This window comes from Leptidea sinapis, chromosome 15 (genome assembly GCF_905404315.1).
Source record: "Leptidea sinapis chromosome 15, ilLepSina1.1, whole genome shotgun sequence".
Lineage (NCBI taxonomy): Eukaryota > Metazoa > Arthropoda > Insecta > Lepidoptera > Pieridae > Leptidea > Leptidea sinapis.
Window position 1 is genome coordinate 4,446,703 of NC_066279.1, and position 24,926 is coordinate 4,471,628.

General features: G+C 33.5%; 1 protein-coding gene across 7 annotated transcripts in view; it reads right to left on the reverse strand.

Annotated features, from left to right (window-relative positions):
- Positions 1-24,926, reverse strand: part of LOC126968397 (GATA-binding factor C) — a 136,512-nt gene that overhangs the window by 26,708 nt on the left and 84,878 nt on the right. For all 7 annotated transcript variants that reach the window (XM_050813411.1, XM_050813410.1, XM_050813408.1 and 4 more), the window contains one exon: positions 3,232-3,366. In XM_050813411.1, the coding sequence (XP_050669368.1) occupies positions 3,232-3,366 (135 nt within the window). The remainder of the gene's footprint in view (positions 1-3,231; positions 3,367-24,926) is intronic.

The window sequence follows — 24,926 nt, forward strand, 5'->3', positions numbered from 1 at the left end:
ACAGTTTGTAGAGAGCCAATTTCAAACGTCCACAAAGAATAAGAATTATAAAGAAAACACAAAGCCGACTTGTGAATTGTAGCTTTGTTGTTTCTGTGTGATTTATTGTGTAAAGGGTGGGGAAATGTTGATGCTGTAAATTAAAACAGTACTTTAATTAAAGGATTTTGTAAATTTTTTATTTTTTTTTCGTTTGCTAGCAGGTTGATATTATTTGTTAAATATTTACAAAGTTTACTAAATTGGAGCTATTTGGACTAGAATAGCAATCGACAGCAAATATGGAATAAACTGGAAGAAGCCTATGCGTCAAAAGACACGCTGTTAAATTAAAATATAGAAAGATTGTTAACAATGGTAATAAAAGCGTAATTATTAAATATTTACTAAGTACCGAATTGTATTTTATTTTTAAAAATAAAAAAATACTGTGGTGGTGCATTTGATTTCTCGAAATTGCAGTCATAATAATTACTATCCAACGCGGAAATGCTGCCAGTTTCCTTAGTACATTCGTAACGATAGTTTTAATACATAATCATAGTATTGTAAATATAGTTATAAGCATCTAAATGCCTAATATATTCAATATATAATACAATAAAAAACAACTATTTTAGGACGGGATTAAAGTATTTTTACATTAGTTAGACTTGGATATTGAAAATATATTCAATTTCAAATGAGTTCTACAAGAAGCCGGTTCACTCGCAAATATACGGATGCCCTATAAATATTTATGAGGAGGCGTACCCCACATCATGTCAGCTTCTGCCACATTCCCGTATTGTCGACTTGTCAATCCTCAAAGTAACAAGCACACCCATTTTCCTTTGTCGCTCCTTCCGTATAATTAGACCAAACAACATTGTTCGGATTCTCTAAATGGCAATAAAGTATACATTACAACAAAAAAATCTCGAGAGCCTGTAGGGTAGCATTGACAGTTCATTTCTGTCATTGTACTTTTAATACGCCGCCTGTTGGATGCTTTTTACGTTGTATCGCTTACAGTATTGTACTGTTGCTTTTTGTTGGCGTTTGGCGGGGCTGTGAGAGTCGTGAGAAATGCTACCAGTTTAGGTTTCAAGTGTAACCTATGCTTGTTTTCAATGTTGGAATTTGAGTGCATCAATGCAATAACTTTATTGAATGCAGCATTGAACATTGTTAATGAAAACTCAAAAGTATTCTTAGAAACGACGGAACTATTTCGAAATTTATAAATGATTTTTAGAGCATATTTTTCTGTTTAAATGAAAGCGAGTTATTCTTAGGAGATTTATAATAATCTAGGGCAAGATATGGCATGCTTTTTGAGATAATATAAAAGTTGCCATAATATAATATTAATAAAAAACAGAACAGGGAAAAATAACTTAACTTAAACGGAGCCTAAAATATTCATAACTATTGTAAAATATTCATTTATATATAACATTGTTATTACTAGAACATGTTATTACTACGTGTAGGTATGTATTTACAATTTCCTTAATTAAATGAATTAGTTAGCTTTTAAAATTTCCATTTGCAACAATCAACTTTTTAAAATACAATATATTTGTGAAACGTAATATTACATATAATTTGTCGTGTTTAAAAACCAGTTTAACAACACAAACTTTGTTTTTGTAATAACGCTTGTAAGTGTAATACGTGTTTATATAATATGTTTAACTATGATTTAAATCATATCATATCATCTAATATATCTTAATAGTTAATGTTATTTTTGTTATGATATGTTTTGTGTGGTTATTTAGTGGACCCCAAGCTAAGAGCTAGTGAAGATTGTGTCAATTCATCCCAAGAGACCGACTCACAGTATTATCTAGGGAACGATTGCCGAACCGCACTAAGTTATAAAGGGCCTATCTAAAAAAAATCACTAAAGTAATCCTGACAAGTCGTGTTTAGGACATATAATTTTTGATTAATTTATTTAAACTGTAATAAGAGTCGAAACACTATTAAAACAATTAATAATATTGGGTAAATAAAATACTAAAATAGACTTTTGCGATACTTTTTTACTGTTTGATTACAAAATAACGCTATATGTGAAGGTAAAAGTTTTGCAGTGGGAGGCTCCTTTGCACAGCATGCCGGCTAGATTATGGGTAACACAACGGCGCCTATTTCTACCGTGAAGCAGTAATGTGTAAACATTATGGTGTTTCGGTCTAAAGGGCGACGTAGCTAGTGAAATTACTGGGGAAATGAGAATTAACATCTTATGTCTCAAGGTGACGAGCGCAATTATAGTGCCGCTACGAATTTTTGGGTTTTTCAAGAATCCTGAGCGGCACTGCATTGTAATGGGGCAGGGCGTATCAATTACCATCAGCTGAACGTCCAGCTCGTCTTGCCCCTTATTTTCATAAAATAAAATTACGTTGTACTGGATTTCACTACAATATTACAAGTAATAACTTCTCTCAATCGATTTATATTATTACAAATTGATTAAATGTGATATGGCGCTTACCTGCATTACTTTTACGGATATTTGACAAATATATCTACTAGGCAATATATAATAGATATACTTAACTTTATCATACTCTAAAATAATTTTCTTTCTTTCCTTTTTTCTCCTACTCGCATATTATTTGCAGTAGCTATATCCTCGATCTGATGATTGATCTTCATCCAACTTCCTCGTCACTTCTATTAGTATTCGCTCTAGGAGTGCAGTCAATCTGCTTAGGCATCTCAAGACATTCAGTATGTCATAACATAATATATTAGATGTAGAGAGTATATTATAAAAAGGTAAAGTTTGTGAGGTTGTAGGGGGTAATAATTGGATCTACTGAACCTATTTTGAAAATTATGCTATCACTAGAAAACCACATTATTTGTGATTTAAAAAAAAGGGCTATATATTCATCCGAAAAATTAAATCTTTTCTGTGGTAGTTGAACTTGCAAGGTACGTCGAAGAAAAAACGGTCGAACACTAGGAATAATTTATGTGGCAAAACAACTTTTGCCGGGGCAGCTAGTATTCTCAAAAAACATATTTTGTGGGTTTAAGTAACATAGTTTTTATTTATATTTTCATAAGGTAATCTTACGGCAGTATAAAGTTGAATTAGATATGAAAAAACATAGTTAATAATATGGCCAAAAGTGAATTACACGATTAAAATTTACAACAGAAGGTTAAACTGCAGTTCCTGTGATTTTTGAGTTATGAAGTATTGAAAGTAGGAAATAGACTTACGTTATGTAGTTTGTAGTAGAGTCCGCAGGCGTTGCAGACTGGTTCTCCGTTCTGGTTCCGTCGCCACAGCGTCGTGGTGGTAGTCTTGCAGTTGGCACACGAAGTCCCCGCGCGCCGCGCCGCAGATTGAAGCGACTACAGAAAATTAATAGCATATTGTTAATAACTAATAAATGAAAATGATCAATGTTTATAATACAGACAATGGCAGCGACATAATCTCTAATGGTTGTTAAGTATAATTCGTAGTATACTTATGTAATCTAAACATATCTGAAAGTACATGTTCGATTATCCAAGACTTATGACTCAATGGATGGGTGAAGAATACCCATTCAACATACCAGTGGGAGGCTCTTTTGCACAGGATGCTGGCTAGATTATGGGTACCACAACGGCGCCTATTTCTGACGTGAAGCAGTAATGTGTAAGCATTATTGTACTTCGATCTGAAGTGAAGCGTCGCGCCGTAGCTAGTGAAATTACTGGGCAAATGAGACTGAACATCTCGTGTCTCAAGGTGATGAGTGCTTGTAGTGCCGCTCAGAATTATTGGGTTTTTCAACAATCCTGAGCGGTACTGCAATGCAATGGGTAGGGCGTATCAATTACCATCAGCTGAACTTCCTATACTCGTCTTGCCCCTTATTTTCTTTAAAAAAATCAACATAATAGGGACACATCGAATCTATAGTAGCTTCCTAAGAAAGGTATTTCAAACAAAACGTACAACATACACCTGATGTTAAATGAACACCGCCTCCCACATTCTTCTGCAACACCAGAAAAATCACAGGAGCTTTGCCCACTTTTAAGGAAGTTGTACGCGCTTATTTTGATGGTACCCATGTCGTATCGGCTATCAGCTTAGCTTAACATAGCCTAAGCAAAAATTCTGTAACTCAATTGAGTAGGTACAATAATTAAACTCAGTCAAACAGAAATTTAATGTCATCTTAGGATTCAATAACTAGAGATTTTTCTACCTTAGTTTTAACAGATAGGCACACGAATGTATCTACTAAACGCACATTCGTTCAAATATTTCTGTCGCTAATGTTGAAATGGAATTACTTTTCAATCGTTTAATTTCCATGTCTTTCTTGTCAAAATGCTTCCATAATTCTGTGGTAAATTGATCGAATCAATTACATTTTCAAACCTTATGTTTACTGCTATATATGCTGAGACGAAATATTACCAAATGTTCTAATCATTTAGAACTTTCCAGAAAGTGATGAAACATTTTAGTGTGGAATCTGTTTAACGTATTATCAACTAATTCATCAATTCTTTAAACTTACATTTTAGAATACGCCATCTCTTCGGTGTGACCATTGATTATTTGCGAAATATTTTCAAGTATCATATCATATTATGGAAACCCTATTACGAGTATAATAATAATAATAATATTGGCACACTTTACACAAATTATCTTGCCCCAAACTAGGCAAAGCCTGTACTATGGGTACAAGACAACGATATATTTAATACAATATACTTACATAAATACACATAAACATCCATGGCTCGGAAACAAACATTCATATTCATCATATAAATGATTGCACCTACCGGGATATGAACCCGGGACCTCTAGTGGACAGGGTCACTAACCATTCGGCTATATGGGTCGTTATTATATGACCATAACATGACAGTTAAAACAATTACAATAATATAAATATGTTCGTTATAACGCAGTTTATTTCATTTCTCTGACATACACCTGCTTACCTTAGTTGGATGTCAGTCAAAGAAAAAATATTCCCGGTGGCGATTTAATACAGTGAACAAAAGTGCCTCTCTCAATTAAAAATTCATTCGTCTTCGACCAACAAGAGAAATAAAGCGAACCGCGCTATCCTTCTCAAATATAATAAATCCATTAATTTGTCATGTCATTTTTATAAAAAAGTCGTAAAGTATTCGAAGCGATGTTCGTGATCAGTTCTCGGTAACTAGAATCAAATACTACCAAAGATTATCGTAACCGAAACGGTGCATTGTCCATTTTAATACCGTGAGTTTATTGGATAGTACAGTCGTTGACTAAAGTTAAAATGTTTATGTTTTAATAATTTGATTGTGTCCTGATTTTTTTTTAAATGCTTTCATGATCATTATATACTTTTAAATACAGGGGAACAAACATAATATGTCACCGTAAGGCTATATAACTCTAATGAAATTTATTTGTTTATTGTTATTTCTTTTTTTATTATAAAGTACGAAAACCTGTCAAGTGAAAGATGGACACGCACAGATTCCGTACCATCGTACAAGATTTAACACTATATTATACTTTTTAAATACTTTTGTAAAAAAAAAACATTTTTTATTTGCATGCCACCTAAACCACCAAATAATTTTTCTTTGATTTGTATAAATTTAAAATTGTCTTTTTTCTTTAAGGTTTCAATAATAGCTATAATGATTATATCAGACATAATATATGGAAAACTACCTCTTTGTAACTTTTTGTCATAAGATTTTTTGTTGTACAAAAAATTGAAAAAATTGAAAAACAGTGAATTTTTATTTCTATAGAACCAACTCTCATATTGTAAAATTATTTTCTTCTTACAGGCGTATTTTATATTTAACTTTAAGGACACCGTAGCTAGTGAAATTACTGTACAAATGAGACTACTATCTTATGTCTCAAGGTGATGAGCGCAATTGTAGTGCCGCTCAGAATTTTTGGGCTTTTTAAGAATTCTGAACGACACTGCATTGTAATAGGTAAGGCGTATCAATTAGCATCAGCTGAACGTCCTGCTCGTCTCGTGCATTATTTTCATAAAAAAAGTAAATCTGACGTCTTAAAGTGTGTGTAAATCACTTTTCATAAAGATTTCGTTACTTACATTAATAGAGCCGAAGCCAATATTATAGCGAACCTATAATAAGCTTTTGTACTCGACTGTACTCCAAGCTGCATATTGGAATACCTAAATATTAAATGGTTTGCGGCAATATTTGCTGCGTCATTGAAGCTCTTTTGTGCCACAATGAGATTAGAGCTCGCTATATTAGTTAGTCACAGCCGAGTTTTTCTTCTTACTGCCTCGAGAGTGACGGGCCATGTTAACTGACACTTTACATTCTTGTTACAACAAAACATTAATTATAATCACTTTTGGCATAAAATTCACTTCGAATAGACAATAAAGTTAGCTGTACTTTTTCGAATGGAATAAAGCTCTTTAGTTCTTATGTGAGTTCTATTTTTTACGAAAATAAGGGACGAGACGAGCAGGACGTTCAGCTGATGGTAATTGATATGCCTTGCCCATTACAATGCAGTGCAGGATTCTTGAAAAATCCAAATATTCTGAGCGGTACCACAATTGCACTCGTCACCTTGAGACATAAGATGTTAAGTCTCATTTGTCCAGTAATTTCGCTAGCTACGGCGCTCTTCAGACCGAAAAACAGTAATGTTTCAAAACAGTAACATTACTGCTTCACGGCAGAAATAGGCGCCGTTGCTATAAACTAGCCGGCATCCTGTGTAAAGGAGCCTCCCACTGGTTAACTGAGTATTAATATTATTATATATAAAAACTTCGTGTAACGTTGTTTCTCCGCGATAAACCCTTAAAATAGTGAAACGATTTTAAACGAATTTTGTACACAGTGTGTTTTTTCTTCGTTTCGTGATCCATAATTTTTTTTAATTTCAACTTTTATTTTTGCACAAATACTTCAGTATGGCAGTTCAGACAGCTGTGTCATTATTTCATTACAAGAACAGGGAAAAACGAAATAAATATTGTAATGATTAAACTTCTAATGATTTCGTTATTAACACAAATTTTATTATAAAAACAAGATTCCAACGATTAACCATAATTGTTTTGAATTGAAGTTTGTCTTAGCATCATACATCTTTGTTTTGCAGACGGTGCCTGAAATAAATAATATCTGTTTGTGAGTGTTAATTATTAATAATTTAATTAACAATACGACAAATTTATAAGAACAAATGTGTATTTTTCGTTTTTTTTTTTCAGCAAATATGTATAAGCATCAACATGGTCTGTATCACCACAGTTTTTCCAAGTATAGATATGTATAAGTATTATTTTTTAAGGAAGGGGTCAGACGAATTCGTAATTGCGGCGAGGATTGAACCAGTGACAACGTGGTGGGAGACGACGATTTTACCTACTGCACAAAAAATGTTCTTTTATAATGATATTTTGAGATAGAACAATTTTTTTTATGGAATAGGAGGACAAAAGAGACTACGGGTCACCTCGTGTTAAGTGATCACCGCCGCCCACAGTCTCTTGCAACACCAGAGGAATCACAAGAGCGTTGCCGGCCTTTAAGGAAGGTGTACGCGCTTTTTTTGAAGGTACCCATGTCGTATCGTCCCGGAAACACCGCACAAGGGAGCTCATTCCACAGCTTAGTAGTACGAGGAAGAAAGCTCCTTGAAAACCGCACTGTGGAGGACCGCCACACATCCAGATGGTGGGGATGATATCCTAATTTGTGGCGTGTCGTGCGAAGGTGGAATTCGGCGGCAGGAATCAGGTTAAACAGCTCTTTGGAACACTCCCCGTGATAAATGCGGTAGAAGACACACAATTTAAGACTGTAAATCAATTAATAAACATACCCACACATTTTGTCAGACAATGTATAACGTAAGATAACAGACTCAATTACACCAAGCCGAGTTTATAAGCTGCATAGTTAGATAAGATTTCGTGATTAACTTGGGAGCATCGTGTTTAGTCCCGAGGGAGTCTGCTGGTTCGGAGGGGTTGCTGCTAAGCCGATTATAAAAGTCAACCGGCAACTGACGGGGGGTGCTTTTATTCGTAACGAAAAACGACTGTTTACCAGTAATTTTATGACCGAATTACTTTCGCTGATAAAGCTGATATCGTTCGGAATCGTAAATTTTACGAGTCGAATTATTTTTTATTAGGGATTAGATTCTAACCTGCAATAATATTACTTTTTTTTAATATATGCTGTATGTATGATGCTGAATCGGAATGCTCTATTAAATCGCTTAAATAAAACGTAACCTTTTGTGGTTACTTATACTAATAGTCTACATTAAAGGAGCGTGACTCTAACCCGAGTCTTTCAGGTTCCGTCCGAGTGCTCTTACCAACTGAGCCAACCGTTCGAGTTACGCATGGAACGTAAATCTTGGTATATCTTGTTCAACTCTCAGGTTGTGGCTCCATTTACAGGGTCTACTTTACAGTTGATAATCTGCTTAACCTCAATAATTGTATATTAGAATATTGAATTTAGATGTCACTTTTATTACTCCCAGAAGTGGGGAATGGTGGAGATGATATTTTAATTTGTAGCTGGAATCAAGTCAAACAATTTCCGAAACACAATAATGCACATAACTGTTTCATCCTAGTTGGCATTCTGGGCAAGAAAACCTCGTACTGGTACACATTTGTCACATCCCATAGAAATAATATAATCACACGACGATATCAAAAATAAAATTCAAAGATAAAAATGTGGAATCTTCAAAGGAATCCAAGTACGCTCGTGTACTCCGAGAGAGTTTTATTAATTGTTATACCCATTTCACTGTCACCAACATTCCCCGATCGATATCAGCTGTCTAAAGTAGAGGCCGCCTGTAAAAAACACGAGTGGACAATATATACTTGATATTATGTTGGTACTTTAATTATCGTTCTAGTGTAAATTCAAAAGAGCCCGCTCTGTGACAATACTGGGCATGCATTGTGACGCGTACAAAAACATACCCATTGTTGTGTTAGACAATAAGATGGTACCTAACAGTGGGCAGATTATAAAAGAACTGGTATTGCTAATTAAATATTTTGTTGAAACATTTTAAAGGTCAATAAATTGAAATTGTTCTGAGTTATCTCCGAACTGGCGTTTCAATATAAGAATTATGTTGCATTGTACATGCATACAGTTTGGTCTGTCTCCCACAGGTGTATACATAGTCAAAGTCAAAGTCAAATAAACGATTTTAAATCATCTCTATTAATGTTTCTTTTAAATTACTGAATCTACCATATGTTCGGAAAAAGTAGAGCTCATAAGAAGAAAAAAATATAAGAAACTCTACCGCCACTCCTCTCAATCAATAGAGTATTTTAAAGTTTTTACTGTAATATACAAAACAAATTAATTTGTAAGGTGCTGCATCCAATATATGAGTCGTGTTCAAAGTTAAAAGGGTTTTAAAAATCAAATATTTCATAAAAAGTAATAAAGAATAAACTGTATAAATATAAATTATTCTATATTGAATGCATCAACCTTAAGAGGTTGAATTCAATGTTTATGTAATGATATAAATATATTCGCCTAGGTTCTTTCATTCGTAGATACTCATTCTCAAGATCCTTCTTGGTACACTCTTCTGGCCCCTTTTTCTATTCCATCGATCGAATCGTTTAAAATACACATAGGTTATCCTTTTTTAAAACTTCTACTGCCGTGTACATTTGCCCAATAAATTTATGCAGTCTTCATTCCCCATTCTTTCTTTATTTCATCATCATTCACTATCACTACCTCTTCTTTAACTCCGCATAACTCTTAAATATCACTCTTTTTCAATCTCATATTGAATATAAAATAAATTAAAATAAAATGTATCATAATTGTAGCTAAAAACAACTCAATATATATGTGGGTAAAACAGCATTAAGCATATCTAAGAATTATTAACAGTTCAATGAAAAGTACAACAACCACGTTCAAGTATCAATAAGTTAATTTTGTTAATTACATCGCACGAATGAACAGATTAATCTTCAGTGAGCTCAAACTTGGCTAATTCAATAAGCCACCCACATTAAAAACATATTTCCATAAGCTCCCACCCTCTCCCGAGATCCAATCAGTCTTATCTCTCCGACCCCACTACAAACACCTCCTAATCAAATCAAATCACAGCCTCCGTCTTCCCTAATCTATCTACCTATCTACACTTAAACATAAAATTATATTACAAAAAGGGATGGTTACCGCGGCCCCTCATATATTTGCAAACGACGGCAAAATTTTAACCCGAAGCATCTCCATGCATACCTATAATCAAACTGGTACACACTCACATTGAATCATCGTACAGTACAACACGCACACACACCCGCCTATCAGCATATCTACGCAATCTAGATCCCACTATGAGAACCCCCAAGAGGGAGGCAATCCATTTAACAAAGATCCCTCCGCAATGAAATTCCTCTTCTATAAGTAACGAGCTAGAGATGACAATCGCGCAGCAAGAGTGCTGTTTTTAAAGGTTTACATGGCCCCTAGCAGTGAAAGCGCGAAATCGATGTAGCCTTTACCCCTTACCCCGCGCCAGTTTTTCCGGCGCTCCGTCCTTATCTGACTGTAGCGATTAGATAAGGAGAGATAGAGCGTGAAAATAAAGATTTTCATCGTGTTTCACTCACACTAAGCTGCTTTTAGCTAGTACATACTCAAGTGGCTGTGTGTTGTGTTGTAGGTGGGTATTGATAGAATACATTCAAGTATTCTACATAGAGAAAGCTTCTGAAATAATGCAGGGGCTACGACATGATCTAACATAAGAACAGTTATAAAAGATACGATATCGCACTTAAAATACATTTAAATTAGAATAACTGATTTGTTTTGTCTCGTGTAATGCGTGTTAACATAAAAAAACAATTTGAGGATATATATCCTTATTAATAATATTATTAAAAGCTAGCCTTCTTTCACTACAATTTCAACTGTCATAATTCATGCCCTAATAAGATAAATGACAATACAGTTATAAAATTAATAATTATATGTGTATATAATTTATGCAAAAATAAATAGTGTCTATATGATCACATTGATTTATTTTGATGAAATTTTCTTCAAATCACTCAGCGAATGATCCTTGATAGCGATTGGATTAAAAAATAAATGATTTTATGTAGAACTAATAGCCACAGTGAAGGGTTGAATGATGCTGATGAGTAAATTTTAAACAAATTTCTACGGTTTCTTTCATTCTCTGAAATGTTTTTAATTATGATTTCTGGCATTAATTTTGCAACACAAAATCAATCGACTTCGATACGTGTTTCGCCTCTACAAGAGGCATCTTCAGGAGCTATCCAGTTCCAGCGTTTGGCGAGTTAGCAGCTGAGCATCTTTCGCCTATTTCTGCCGAGAAGCAGTAATGTGTAAGCATGCATTACTGCGTTTCGGTCTGAAGGGCGCCATAGCTAGTGAAATTACTGGGCAGATGAGAATTAACATGTTATATCTCAAGGTGACGAGCGCAGTTGTAGTGCCACTCAGAATTTTTGGGGTTTTTCAAGAATGCAGTGCGCATTGTAATGGGCAGGGCGTATCAATTACTATCAGATATACGTCCTGCTCGTCTCGTCCCTTATTTTAATGATAAAACGGTAATTTAGTGAAGTTTATAGAAATTAACACGAACGGTCACCATTTATAACATTTTAAACACAGATACATCTACGATAGAATCAAGGAGTTAAATCGTATTCTAGGAATCTGGATGATTTCACAAAATGTGGTTCGAATTTACGTCATATTGAACAACAAAACACGTCAGTTGGTTAATAGTCGGTGGTATCGCGATAAAGTCGGATTGACACATCAAACGGCGCACGAGATAATATCTACGGAGCCGAAATAACGTAATTGCCTGCGTCACGCCGCTTCACTATCCGTTCTATTTACTTAGGAAGTACATTAATGTGGTGGGAAATTAAAACTATAGATTTATATGTTTAATGGTTACCATTAATAATATGTTACCGTTCACTTAGGGCTGCAAACCGTACTATAAAAGGCATAAAAGGCTTTTATTTTTTCAAAATTGATTCCTTTGGAATTCTTTTCGATGTCATTTCTAAAATACTAGACACTACTACCGCAACGGAAACAAATGGCGCTCTGAGCGAGAAGAAGCGGCGCAAGAAACTCTACCAGCATTAATTTTTTTGCGCTCTTTTTAGACAAATATGCAATATGTACTGTCATTGCTATTGCTATAAAATAATCATAATCTAGTCACAGGCTGTTGGATCACTTAAATATTCAGCTGTAGAGTTATAGGATTTACGGCAAAGCCATTTTTTAATAAAACATTTAAATTTATTTATAGATAACGCCTGAACGAAAAAGATCGGCCTACGGGCTCTATCAGTCAAAATATAATGTCGATGGGACAAGTTAAAGGACAAAAGATTTATTATTTAAAAATGTATTTTAATGATAATGTTTTTTTATTAATTTTCACTCTTTGGTTTGTACTCTTTGAAATCAAAAGCGCACTAGATAATACTCCATGCAAAGTTAGCATCCCTAGAAGAATTGACCAAAGAGGATGTTAATACTACGTAATATAATTGACTACTTTTCATTAAATGAAAAAGCTATTATTCCAAATTTAAAACAACATTCCACAGGACTTATTAGAGCTTGATGTTATTGTTTTAAAGCAGCTTATTATTTATTGCGATAACGGATCTGAAGTTAATTCATCATTGTATAAAGTAAAAATGGCTCTACAATTATAAATGCAGTGAGACATTGATGGATAGCACGCTTGTAATAGCCCTGCAATGATATAGTATGAGCTCGAGGTTGTAACATAGAAATTATTCAATATCTTCATTATTTTATTATTAATCTAGTGCTATTTATATTGTGGGGTACATTTTTGATGAAGGACAAAACAGCATATAATTGAAGGGCTATTTGGAAAAACAACCATAGTCATTATACGCTTTATATTAGCTTCACCTGTATGTTTGTAACCGACTTCTTTGGGCGCGATTTTGAGCCACTTTAAACGGCTAGATTTCGTTCAAATTTTGTAGATTTATCGAGGACCGATGACATTACACTAATTTGATAAAATTATTCAATTTTTCCATTTGCAAAATATGATTTTTGTTAATTTATGTAATATTCATCTATAGTCGATAAGGCAGGAATTGATGTTAAAGTACTTAATAGTTTTAAAAATACGCTTTTATAGAAAATTTAACTAAAAAAATAAAAATAAATAATAGTTAAAAAAAACTAAAAAGCACGCTTTATATAAAATTCAACTAAAAAAATAGAAAATAAATTTAAATTACTTAAAAAGCACCCCACGCTTTTTTTACAATAAAATATATTTCTTCTAAATATGTTTATTTGAATTTTATATAAAGCGTGCTTTTTAGTTTTTTTTTATGTTATTTTACAGTGCAAGAGAAAAACTCAGTATGAAATAACTACTTGTCAAAATATGATATGTCATTGTCAATTATGACAATCATCGTAAAGGCCCCTGTACTTTAGCAATATTATCAAAGTTAAGTTCTTTATGTAGGTAGACATTACATGTATGAATGTCAGATTTATACATTTTACCATTTAGTACCACTTTGGAAAAGCTTTAATGAGAAGAAGTGGCGATTTCAATACCAATCTTGATCGATATTTAAAGCTTGATCATTTTACAATTTATATTGATTTAATTAGATCATGTGAGACATTTCATCTTAAGTCTCGGGGTGACTCGCGTTATGCTTCGCCGTTAGCCATTTTGGATTGCGTTATGACTCAGATAATGTTTGATATTGCTATGGGCAGATAACAATGTTATTAACACAAAGTGGATTACCTGCATGTTACGTCATTTACCTACTGTCATAAAACAATAGGTTCTAAGCTCAATACCGAATTTAATCTATATAGATATAAGAGATGTCCACCTATGTGCTGATTCATCAAGATATCTCTGGATCCATAAGGCGTAGTGACTTGAAATTTGGTAGGAATATTCCTTTAGCCGAGTAAAAGTCAGCTAAGTACGGATCTTACCGAATTCTACCGGCAAGAGTTATTTTTATTATTAACAGAACAACGTCTGTCGAATCAGCTACTAGATTGTAAATGTACAAAACTCTACATGCAGATTTTTATGCAAGGTGGCGGAAAAGTAATGTCCCAGTGTGAATTAAGTTAAAAATGAGTTTTCAAAAGATTAATGACATTCAGTTGAACTAATTGTATCGGTCGAAGCATTTTTGTGATCGTTTTCTAGCATTTTAAAGTTGCTCGTATAAATAATTATTGTGAAAAAAGAGATCTAATTAAGAAAGTTTTAGACAATTCATATTCTTACACTACATTTGCGTCACCTGTATATGATAGATAGGATAGAGTTTGTACGTTTGTAAGTAAATAAACATCAAAACAAGGATAAAAAAATACAAAGCGGCTTAATAGATTAATTTATCAATTGCACAATATAAAAGTTCATATTAATTAAAAAGCTTAAGGTGCTTCATAAATTGTTAAAAGTTTAATTGCGACCGTTGACAATAAATAAATTATTTTAGATTGGAAAAATAGTTCATTGAAATGGCAACATTGCAATATGCGGTAATACAAAGCAGATAGAATAAAATTATGTTCTGGAGGCGACTAAACGTTGGTAATGTTGCGTCGAATCGTTTCTTATAATGTGTAAATTTGCATTGAATGGAAAAGGACATTGGAAGCGTTTTTCAAATTGGATACAAGACGGGCCAAGGGTTTACGTAGTTTTGAAACTTGGGTGGTGTTGTTAGTTGCTTACATCGAATGGAGATTAACAAATCGCTTTTTACTTTTAATGTTATGATTTATTAATCGACTTTAACCAGGTTTTTTTATGACAATAAGGGACGAGACGATCAGGACGTTCAGCTGATGGTAATTGATACGCACTGCCCATTACAATGCAGTGCTACTTAGGATTCTTGAAAAATCAAAAAAAAACTGAGCGCGCTTATGTTTGTGACATAAGATGGATAATTATTTGACTTTTTAACTTTAACTATGCCACGTTGGTGCACCACATTCTGCAGTCTATGTCAGCGTTAATGTTAACGTTAAGTTTGACTTAAACCTTAACTTTAACAGCTAATATGAGCCTAAATGTCATATAACATATACTGTTAATTCTGTTAAGATGAATCATCAAGAAATACTCTTATGAATTTAATAATCTTTACATGACATAAAATTGCAATTATCCTTAAATAATACGAGCGGCTTCAACAAACATCACTATCTCTACATTAATGTGACGTTTGACACCTGTTTATCAGCACTTCTATTGATAATTTGCATCCGCCACGGCTAATCTTCAAAGTGTTGATAATATTGCGTCTTAGTGCGGCACTTTAAATTGTAATCAATCAAAAAACAGGTGAGCGTCAGGTCGCATAGGAAAGCTGCGAACTTGGAAGTCGTAAATAAAGGCAGCTGCGGTACTTCAGACACTTTCACGAAGCTATACCATTTCGATGCTAAATTTACATTAAAATCGATATCAATTGGATTCCCCCTGTTCGTGTTTTTTGATTCATTAATATATTATAGTATTAATAATGTGTATTTCACTCACAAATATTAGTAATATGCGTTTTATTATACCGGGTGTTTGGTGTTTCGTTGTTGTAATGATATTGAACACACACACGTTCTGTAATGAAGTTGTCAGAATCAAAACTACTAGTTATTGAGCTGAAAAGTGTATCATCATCATATAAGCTGAAATACGTAAACTGCCGGAGAAAAGCCTCCTCAAAGATTTCCACGATGATCGGTCATGCGCTACCCTCATCCAACGTATTCCGGCGATGTGGACCAGATCATCGGCCCTACATCATCTTGTGGGGGGCCTACCAACACTGCAATTTCCGGTATATGGTCATCTATCCATCGAACTATGTGCCCTGCTCACTGCCACTTCAGTTTCGCAATCATCCGGGCTATGTCAGTAACTTTGTTTTTCCTACGGATCTCCTTATTTCTCGATCTCGCAGAGCATCTCCATGCATCAGCTCTCCATTGTCCTCAGAACGACCATGAGCTTTCTCATCAGGCCCATAGTTACTGCAAATTATTAGTTGTGTAAAAAGTACTTTAAGTTCAGTGAACACTTTATTTTGTGGATACTGAATGAATAGAAAGCTGTCTGTTTTGTCATTAATTTTAAAGCTATGCATAAAAGAGACAAAATATACTTGATCACGGATTAAGTACTGCAACAACGGGCCCTGGTCTGCGTAGCCCAATTATTAGTAGCAACAGCACCCTTCAAGCCGAAAGACGAGTGTTATTTTGTATATCAGTGACTGTCGTTTTTGTTGGTTTCCTGTGCACAATATGAATTGAATTTCTTAATACAATTTTGATATAAATTCAAAAGTAGATAAACCCTTGCGAACGAAGCTCGTTAAAGGTCGTTAGGGTCAGAACGCACAGTTTAGCACCGCGTCATATCTACAACGCGAACAAACGCACGCGAGGGATCTAGCGTTGCGCCCGCGTCGATAAATCAAAATTTTAAATCACCGGTGGGCGGGACGGATCGCTTCGACCAGCGCCGAATAAAATGAATTAAAAATAAAACAACGAGGACTTCGTGGCCTGAGAAAATTTAAACATATTTCGCTTTAGTTTTTTTAATTAATACCTTGTTAAAATTTAATATTGAGAGCGTTATTACAATGGGTGTGCGCAAGATTTTAACTCGCTGTTGGTAATATATTGTGGTTCACTGACCCTTAATTAGGCCGATTATATTATGAAGGATGTTATTACCTACTGTTATGCGAAAATAGTCATTAGATTTATGAAAGTTATAATTAGAAATGCATTTGCGACATATTTCTTGTTACCTACAAAATAGCTTTATCATTGTTGATGGTTGTCAAGCGTAACAATTAGTTTTTTACATAAGTATAAAGAGAGAGTCCTTTTCTTTTGAGTAATGTAACTCTGCTATTGTAAGAAGTTTATCAATTCCATGCTATAATGCTACACCGCTCTTCTTGGTCTTCCTCATCTACTCCACGAAGCTTCTTCTTCTACCACCATTTCATCCATCATCAATCATTTCTATTTTTTTTCCCACTCATCGCATTTTCAGCATGTTATGCATTTATATGATTAGAAGCAGTTTTAATTATGTTTTCCTCGTACAATTTAACACTTAAATACTTTAAACCGAATTACTCACTAATCTTTGTTTCAACATGCAATAGTTAGATCATTTTTCCAATTATAATTTAGGTTTCTTAAGCAATTAAACGTACCATATTATTTACAATTATTGTAAATGTTCATGGAAATTTTATAATGAATAAAAAAAACAAATCTAACTATCTGTCTTAATAATAAACGCAGTGTAAAGTTACTCCAAGAATAATTTGTAGTGACAAAGAAAAGATAAAAACAAAAAGTTTTAAATTAGGAATAACTTAGCTTAGCATGCATTCAAGATTGGCTGCAATATTAAACAAGAACAGAACCTCAATACTGTTATACAAATTATAGTACTTATTGTACATCTGAGAGTATTCTCATTATTATTACGAAATCAAGAAATCACGCGAAGAAAAAACGTTCTATACATATTAACTGACCCTGGGGTCAAATATTTTCAACGTATGTCAGATTAACAGAAGACCGGACGGTAGTCAAAGCCGACGTCACTGAGTGACAGCTCCTCGTGCGGCCAGACATAAGTAGCTTGTACGGTTTTAATTTAACTATGACAACCAAGCTACGGAACTAATACGAGAGTTCAACTTACGGCTTGAGTTATAGTGCGTTGAAATCTAATGTATGGTGTGGCATTCTCGTGAATTTTAGTATAAAAACTGCGGGAATTATTTATATTTAATATGTCCTTATATAATTTAAACGTCTCGATGAGTCTCTTGCTGCTAGACAACCGATGAAAACAGGCCAGGTTTAGTACTTTAGTGTGCGTGCCACTCGCGATTTGTTTGCCACTTTGTGTTAGTGTGCGTGCATTGCACAAAAATATAGAGATTAAACCGTCAACCTCAATTTTTTTCAACGTTTTCACAACTGTCATAGTTTATCTAGACGCATAAATGGTCTAAGAATTTGTTATCAAAACATTGTGATTGTATATGAAAAAGGTTTATGATTTCCTGGTTTTTAGACAGAAATTAGTTTAGTTCAATTGTTGTTTGTTTAAATTATAGGATATACGAGTGTAAGGTTCGTCAAACGTTAGTGGTCACGCGAGCAACTGTTAGACTTGTCTAGAAATAGATAAACAATTATTAGATGGAATTTTGTGATCTTATCTAAGTTGACGAGCATGTTGAACAATTATTCGTTGATAAGCGTTTATTTTGTTAAAATATTATTTTATTGTTGTAGTAGCATGAGAAAATGACGAATATGTAATATTTATTATGTTATACATATATATGTGGGCTATGCTCGGAGTTTCCCTGCTAGATCGAATCAGAAATGAGGATATCCGTAGTAGAACCAAAGTTACCGACATAGCCCAAATGATTGCGAAACTGAAGTGGCAGTGGGCAGGGCACATAGTTCGACGGATAGATGGCCGTTGGGGCAGTAAATTCCTCGAATGGCGACCACGTGTCAGTAGGCCAAAAGATGGACCAACGATCTGGTCAAGACTGCCGGAATACGTTGGACGGAGGCAGCGCAGGATCGATTGTCGTGGTAATCTTTGCGGGAGGCCTTTTGTCCAGTAGTGCACGTCTTCCGGCTTATGATGATGATGATGTGATTTCTCATATAACAACGAACTTGGCACAATACCCTGACATATTGAAATGACGCAAAAAGGATGGTGTTATTGAATCAATAAGAAATTAGAAGATAGTTACTTTCTGTCAAAATTCGTCATACAACGCGCTGATAACATAATATTATTAAGAATCTCAAACTAATTTCGAACTCCATTTCATACTCTGACATTTGAACGATTTATTGAATAATAATATAGTTTACAAATGAAGAAATTTAATTAAACCAATCTAAAATAATTGTTTTATATTTATGTAACTAAGCTTGACTTAAACACTACTTTCATGACAGGACGAGAGGATTTGAATCTAAAACTTGTTATCGATTACATAACCAATTACAAACTTAAAATATATTATTATAAAATCAAATACTCTTATCCACTAATGCGTGCATACTATTAAAAATTAGTATGCACTTGTGTACATCTTTTTTTTTAAATTAAATATGTAAATATTGGTATTATCTATAACCAATAGCCTACTAATTCTATGAAAATTATTCAAAGGAACTACATCTATGAATATTTACAATGCTATAAATTAAAATAATGTAAAGATATAAAAATGCAATTAATTAAGTTAATTAAGAAGCGGTAATAGCATAGTAATTACTATTACAGCAATTGAACTAATTTGAATTATGCTACAAAGCTGCTGTTTTGACGAGCACAGCTAGAACTAACTGCTGTCCCGCAAACGTTTTTTATTACATAAATTAAATAAATAAATAATTAACTCCGCGTCCGCTCATTGTATGAATTGTCATATGTAATGAAATGTCATTGACTGAATTATAGTTGTGTTGCGAATATATAGGTAAGTAAAAAAAATTAAGGTTCCGGATAAGTAATCACCAACATACACTTATTAGAACCTTCTCCGAAACACGCTGCATCTTATAGTAAAAGTATTATTCCGATTACAGGAGATTTTGCAGTATTACCGAACAAAAAAACCGGAATTTCATTTTTTTCAATTACAATAAGTATATTCAAATTCAAATATTTTTATTAAAAATAGGATGTGACAGCACTTATTGAAAGTCAAAAACTACCACCCATTCCAAAACGAATGCCTCAGAACTCTGAAGAATGGGCGCAACAAACTCAGCAGGTTTTTTTTTTCATCAAGAAAATATGTTTACAAAGTAATGCTGTACAATGAAACTTATTATTTTATAGCCTGAGGGTGGTCTCTCTATTCCCAATCTGTGGTATCATTAAGAAAGTCATTTATGACATAGTAACCTTTACCACACAAACGTTTTTTAAAAATTCTTTTGAATAACGTAATACTTTTGTTTTGAACATTTTCTGGGATTTTGTTGTAAAAGCATAAACATAGCGCCACAAAAGATTAACTAACTCCACTTAGCCGAGTAGTAGGCATTATAAGTTTATGTCTGTTCCTGGTGTTAGCATTAGGGTTATGACAGTTTCTAGAAAATTCACTTATGTGCCCATGAACATACATTACATTATCAAGAATATATTGAGAAGCAACACTCAAGATGTTAATTTCTTTGAATTTTGCTCTCAATTATTCTTTTTAGAAACGTAGATTCACTACGTCACTGGCATATATTGACGCCTTAAACAATAGTATTCATTTTCTTCAAATATATCGAGCACTCATAAACTTAAACAGAATGCCTCCTTACATTTTTCATATAAGGCGATTAATTACATATAAGGCTTTTACAATCACTTTTTATAAAACAATGTTTAACAACGTCGTAAATTCGAACAATTCAATGCAAAAAATGAACAATTCACGATGTAACCACTTTAATGTAACCTCCACAAGCCCTAAACGACCGTGAAATGACATTCAGTGGAAATAATGTCGACTTTTTTTCTCACACGCAATTGTACATAGTAAGCTCTAATCGGTACTTCAAGTGTAAATTATGAAGGGTCGCTGCATTTGCTGGTTTTTTATTCAAATACATGACGTAGTGTTAACAAATTATATTAATGATTAATGTCTTTCATTGATTTATGTTTTTAATATTCTAATACATACATAGTCAAGAAAGCCTGCATTTATTATAAATAAATATGCAGTTAAAGCAATTTAGCTACTGAAACGTCCGGGCAACTAGAGCGGCTTTTTTCTTTAGACAGTCAAACGTCCAGGCAACCAGAGTGGCCCAGTCGACTTGCGTATTTATTTTGTGTTATAATCTGTAGTATGAGTGAATTAGCTTGTCAAATACGATTTTTAAGACTCTATGGTAAGTAATTGTAATAGGCTTATCTTTAAATATCAAGTATCCGAGCAAAAATTAAAAGAAATAATTAAGTGAAAATCGCTTTGCGGGGGGAATTGTCATTTGTTTATTTTTGTAGTGTCAAGTGTTTTGTTATTGTTTTGTTTATCATGTAAGTGTAATATTTTAATTACGTATTATATTTGTTTTATATATGAAATTAATCCTCATGATATCTAGTTTCCGATTTTATCTACAAATTACATATAAAATTCTTCTTACGACATTAAATCGACAAGTTATAACAGTATGATCGATACTACTTTATCGATTTGGTTTAAATATCAAATTTTTATTGTAATCCAATAAATTAACAGTAAATCATTGCTTGTAATAGGGACAAAATATCATAAATATAATGTTTATAATATTCAATAATCTGGATGTATTGAGACAACCAAGTATTTCACGTTTTACTTGTGCATTCCGCAGATAAATTGTAGGTATATACTAAGAATGGGTGCTTTATTTTAGTTTAATGCAACAATCCCGTAAGTCGAAGTAATGACATATTAATATCAAAAAATAGGTTATATAGTCTATTTCAATAATAATCAAGTTTTATTAATGTGTGCGCTAATATTTTACATAAAAACTTAATATAATGAAAATGTTATCACATTTCTACCTATAATCTCGAGCTTTAACCTTTTATTTATATATAACTTGTGTTCAAAAACATAATTTATGATTTTACACGTTGATTTTCTATACTTTTAACTACTTGAATGTATTTTTTATATAGCCATAGGTGGAGTCGTTAGGTAATTATATCGCTTTTAATAATGATGAATCTCGCGCTCGCCGTCGGATAATCTTAATCGCGTCATCGGACGTTCCGCTACCTGCCAGCTGTCATTAATCGGACGTTGCAGTAGATGAATTAAAAACTTACGCCCTTATTCATAATGGTCCGCTTACTTTAAACAGCCGCTAAGGAATGTTTTTTCTCATTCTGACTTAGGTCAATAGAAGAAGACAGATTGCGAATTAGCAATGCTTTAAGGCGAAGGGTAAACAGAAAACATGCAAACAAGGTGTTTTTAGACAAGTTTTGTGGTGAAAATATAGGATTTGGAGCTATGAACACTACTTTATCCTGTTACACATACCCTTTAGTCTTACTTGTAGGTTGCTAATGCTTATTGTTGGTTAAAGTTAGCACTCCAGAGCTATTATGAACTACCAGTTTTCTTTGCAGTTAAACAAGTTTTTTCTCGGCATCATGCATTTGTTTAGTATACTACTATGATAAAAGTTGTTCTTATAGATTTTACTTTTTTATGTAGGTACATTTATTCAGATTAGTTTATCAATAATGAGGATTGTAAGCAATTAAGCAGTTTGCGCCTGTTAAAATGTTACATTTTCGACACAAGAATTTTGAAAATATTGGCTTAATTAATTGGCTTAAAATTAAAGGTCGCCGGCATTTAGTGTCGCCTTAAGTTAGCAGACTATTATGAATAAGGGAGTTATTCTTTACAAGTGCTGAACGTTGTTTTGCCATATAAATAAAGTACCCCGAGTCCGCTCGTTGTATGATTTGTCATATATAATGTCATTTACAGCCGTTTTCAATAACGTATCTCTAGTTACGGATATATTGCTACCACCGTTTAATGACAAGATCTTATCTATCCATAGTTATGTCCAATATAGTTATAATATTAGTTATAGTCCAATGCTATATTTCGATAGGTTATTCAAATGTAAGTAAGCGGAAAAAGATAGATTTGTCTACCTCTAGTTAGTTAAACTTAGATATATATAGTATAGATAGGTTATTGAAAACGGCGGTTAGTGAATTATTTGTATTTTGAATGTATAGGCATTTCCAAGTAAAAAAAATATACGTTCCCGATAAGTAATCACCAATATACACTTACGTAAACCTTCTCCGAAACACGCTGCATCTTATGGTATGAGTATTATTCCGATCGGTTCAGTAGTATTCGCAGTATAACCGAAGGTAAAAACCGGCTCTCCATTAATTATTATAGACTTGTGGTGAACACTTATTACTTATGTTTCCTTGTACATCTTAATTTAAAGACCACTTCAAAATATTTTTAAATGTCTCAATGTATATTTTAAAATAAAATAATACTTAAAACATATGCTGCCCTGTCACTTTTTGTAATTAATGATGTGTTCTGCAATGTCATAGTACGTAATTTTATTCTATCATCAATTATCATAATTTTTTTACACTTTGGGTTTCGTAATTGGAGTTAGTACCGATTAACTCTTTTTTATAAGAATATTTGCCTTTGTCACCCTTCAGCTTCATAAACACTATCCCCGGGTGAAAGAATTTTTCAAATCGGTTTAGTATTTTCGGAGCCTATTCAATGCAAACAAACAATCAAATATTTCTTCTTTACAATATTAGTATAGATGAATAATATATCATCTTTTCTTTATATTCTAAAAGGGAAAGGTAGAGTGCCAGTAAAATCCATGGAAATTAACTGTAATAAGTATCTCTCGCGGTTTTCAACCCACTGAATGAAACCCAATCACAACACACTTCCTTGACCCTTTACAAACTTACTTAACAAATAACTAAAGTCAATTAACAAGCGAGATACATGGATGCCGTTCCGTGGTACAGGGGTGGGCCCACATACAACAATACGGATTAATTATCGGCCAAAATCGAGCACTCAAATATACCTGTCACCGCTGTAAAACGACGTGCACCAATTTATATGGGTCCCGAACAATGGTAAACGCGGTAAACACAATGGGTACCGTAACAAAATGAGCAAAAATCATTGAATCAAAATGAACGCCCGCGCCGAGCCGGCAGCACGTGAATACACCCGCGTACGACTATACTTACTAATAATAATAATAATAATATTTACGTGCTTTTAATAAAATTGTCTAGCTAGGCATAGCTTAGCGTATAGTACAAATACGTACATATTTATACACATAAATATCCACGACTCGGAAACAAATAATCATATTCATCCATATATGTTTGCACCTACCGGGCTGGGTTACTAACCACTAGGCTATATGGGTTGTCTATTCTTATAAATATAGTACCGCTACTGTCATTTTTTTTATGGAAATAAGAGGCATAAAATCAAAAATAAACAGCATGAATAAATAAAATAAAAAATCAAAATATGTCCTATTTAATAAAATTAAAATAAAAATATTTTTAAACTCGCTTTCCAATTCAATCTTTTAGTTTCTTTTATTTTATTTTTCTACTATTTTTGGATGGTCACTTTTAAGACCTATAACAAAAGGAACCGTGTTGTCTACAGCTACTGTCAACGAGTCGACTTGGTAGGTACCTACTGAAAATCAGTACTGGAAATCATTTTCAAAAATACTGAGTGAGTGTCCTTTTCATGACCCCGTATTTATTATTTGCTAATTTAACTATGTATATATGTTTTGTGATGTCATGAATAAATGCATACTTTACTTTACTTTACATGGCGATCAGGACGTTCAGACCATCAGCTGAATTATATTTATTGATATGCTCTGCCCATTACAATGCAGTGCCGATCAGGACATTTGAAAGACCCTTGAAAGGCACTACAATTGCGCTCGTCACCTTGAGACATAAGATGTTAAGTCTCATTTGCCCAGTAATTTCACTAGCTACGGCGCCCTTCATACCGAAACATAGTAATGGTTACACATTACTGCTTCACGGGAGAAATGGGCACCGCTGTGGTAGCTCTAGCCGGCATTCTGTGCAAAGGAGCCTCCCACTGGTTGACGATTGTTATGACCTAATGTGTTAAATGTAATTT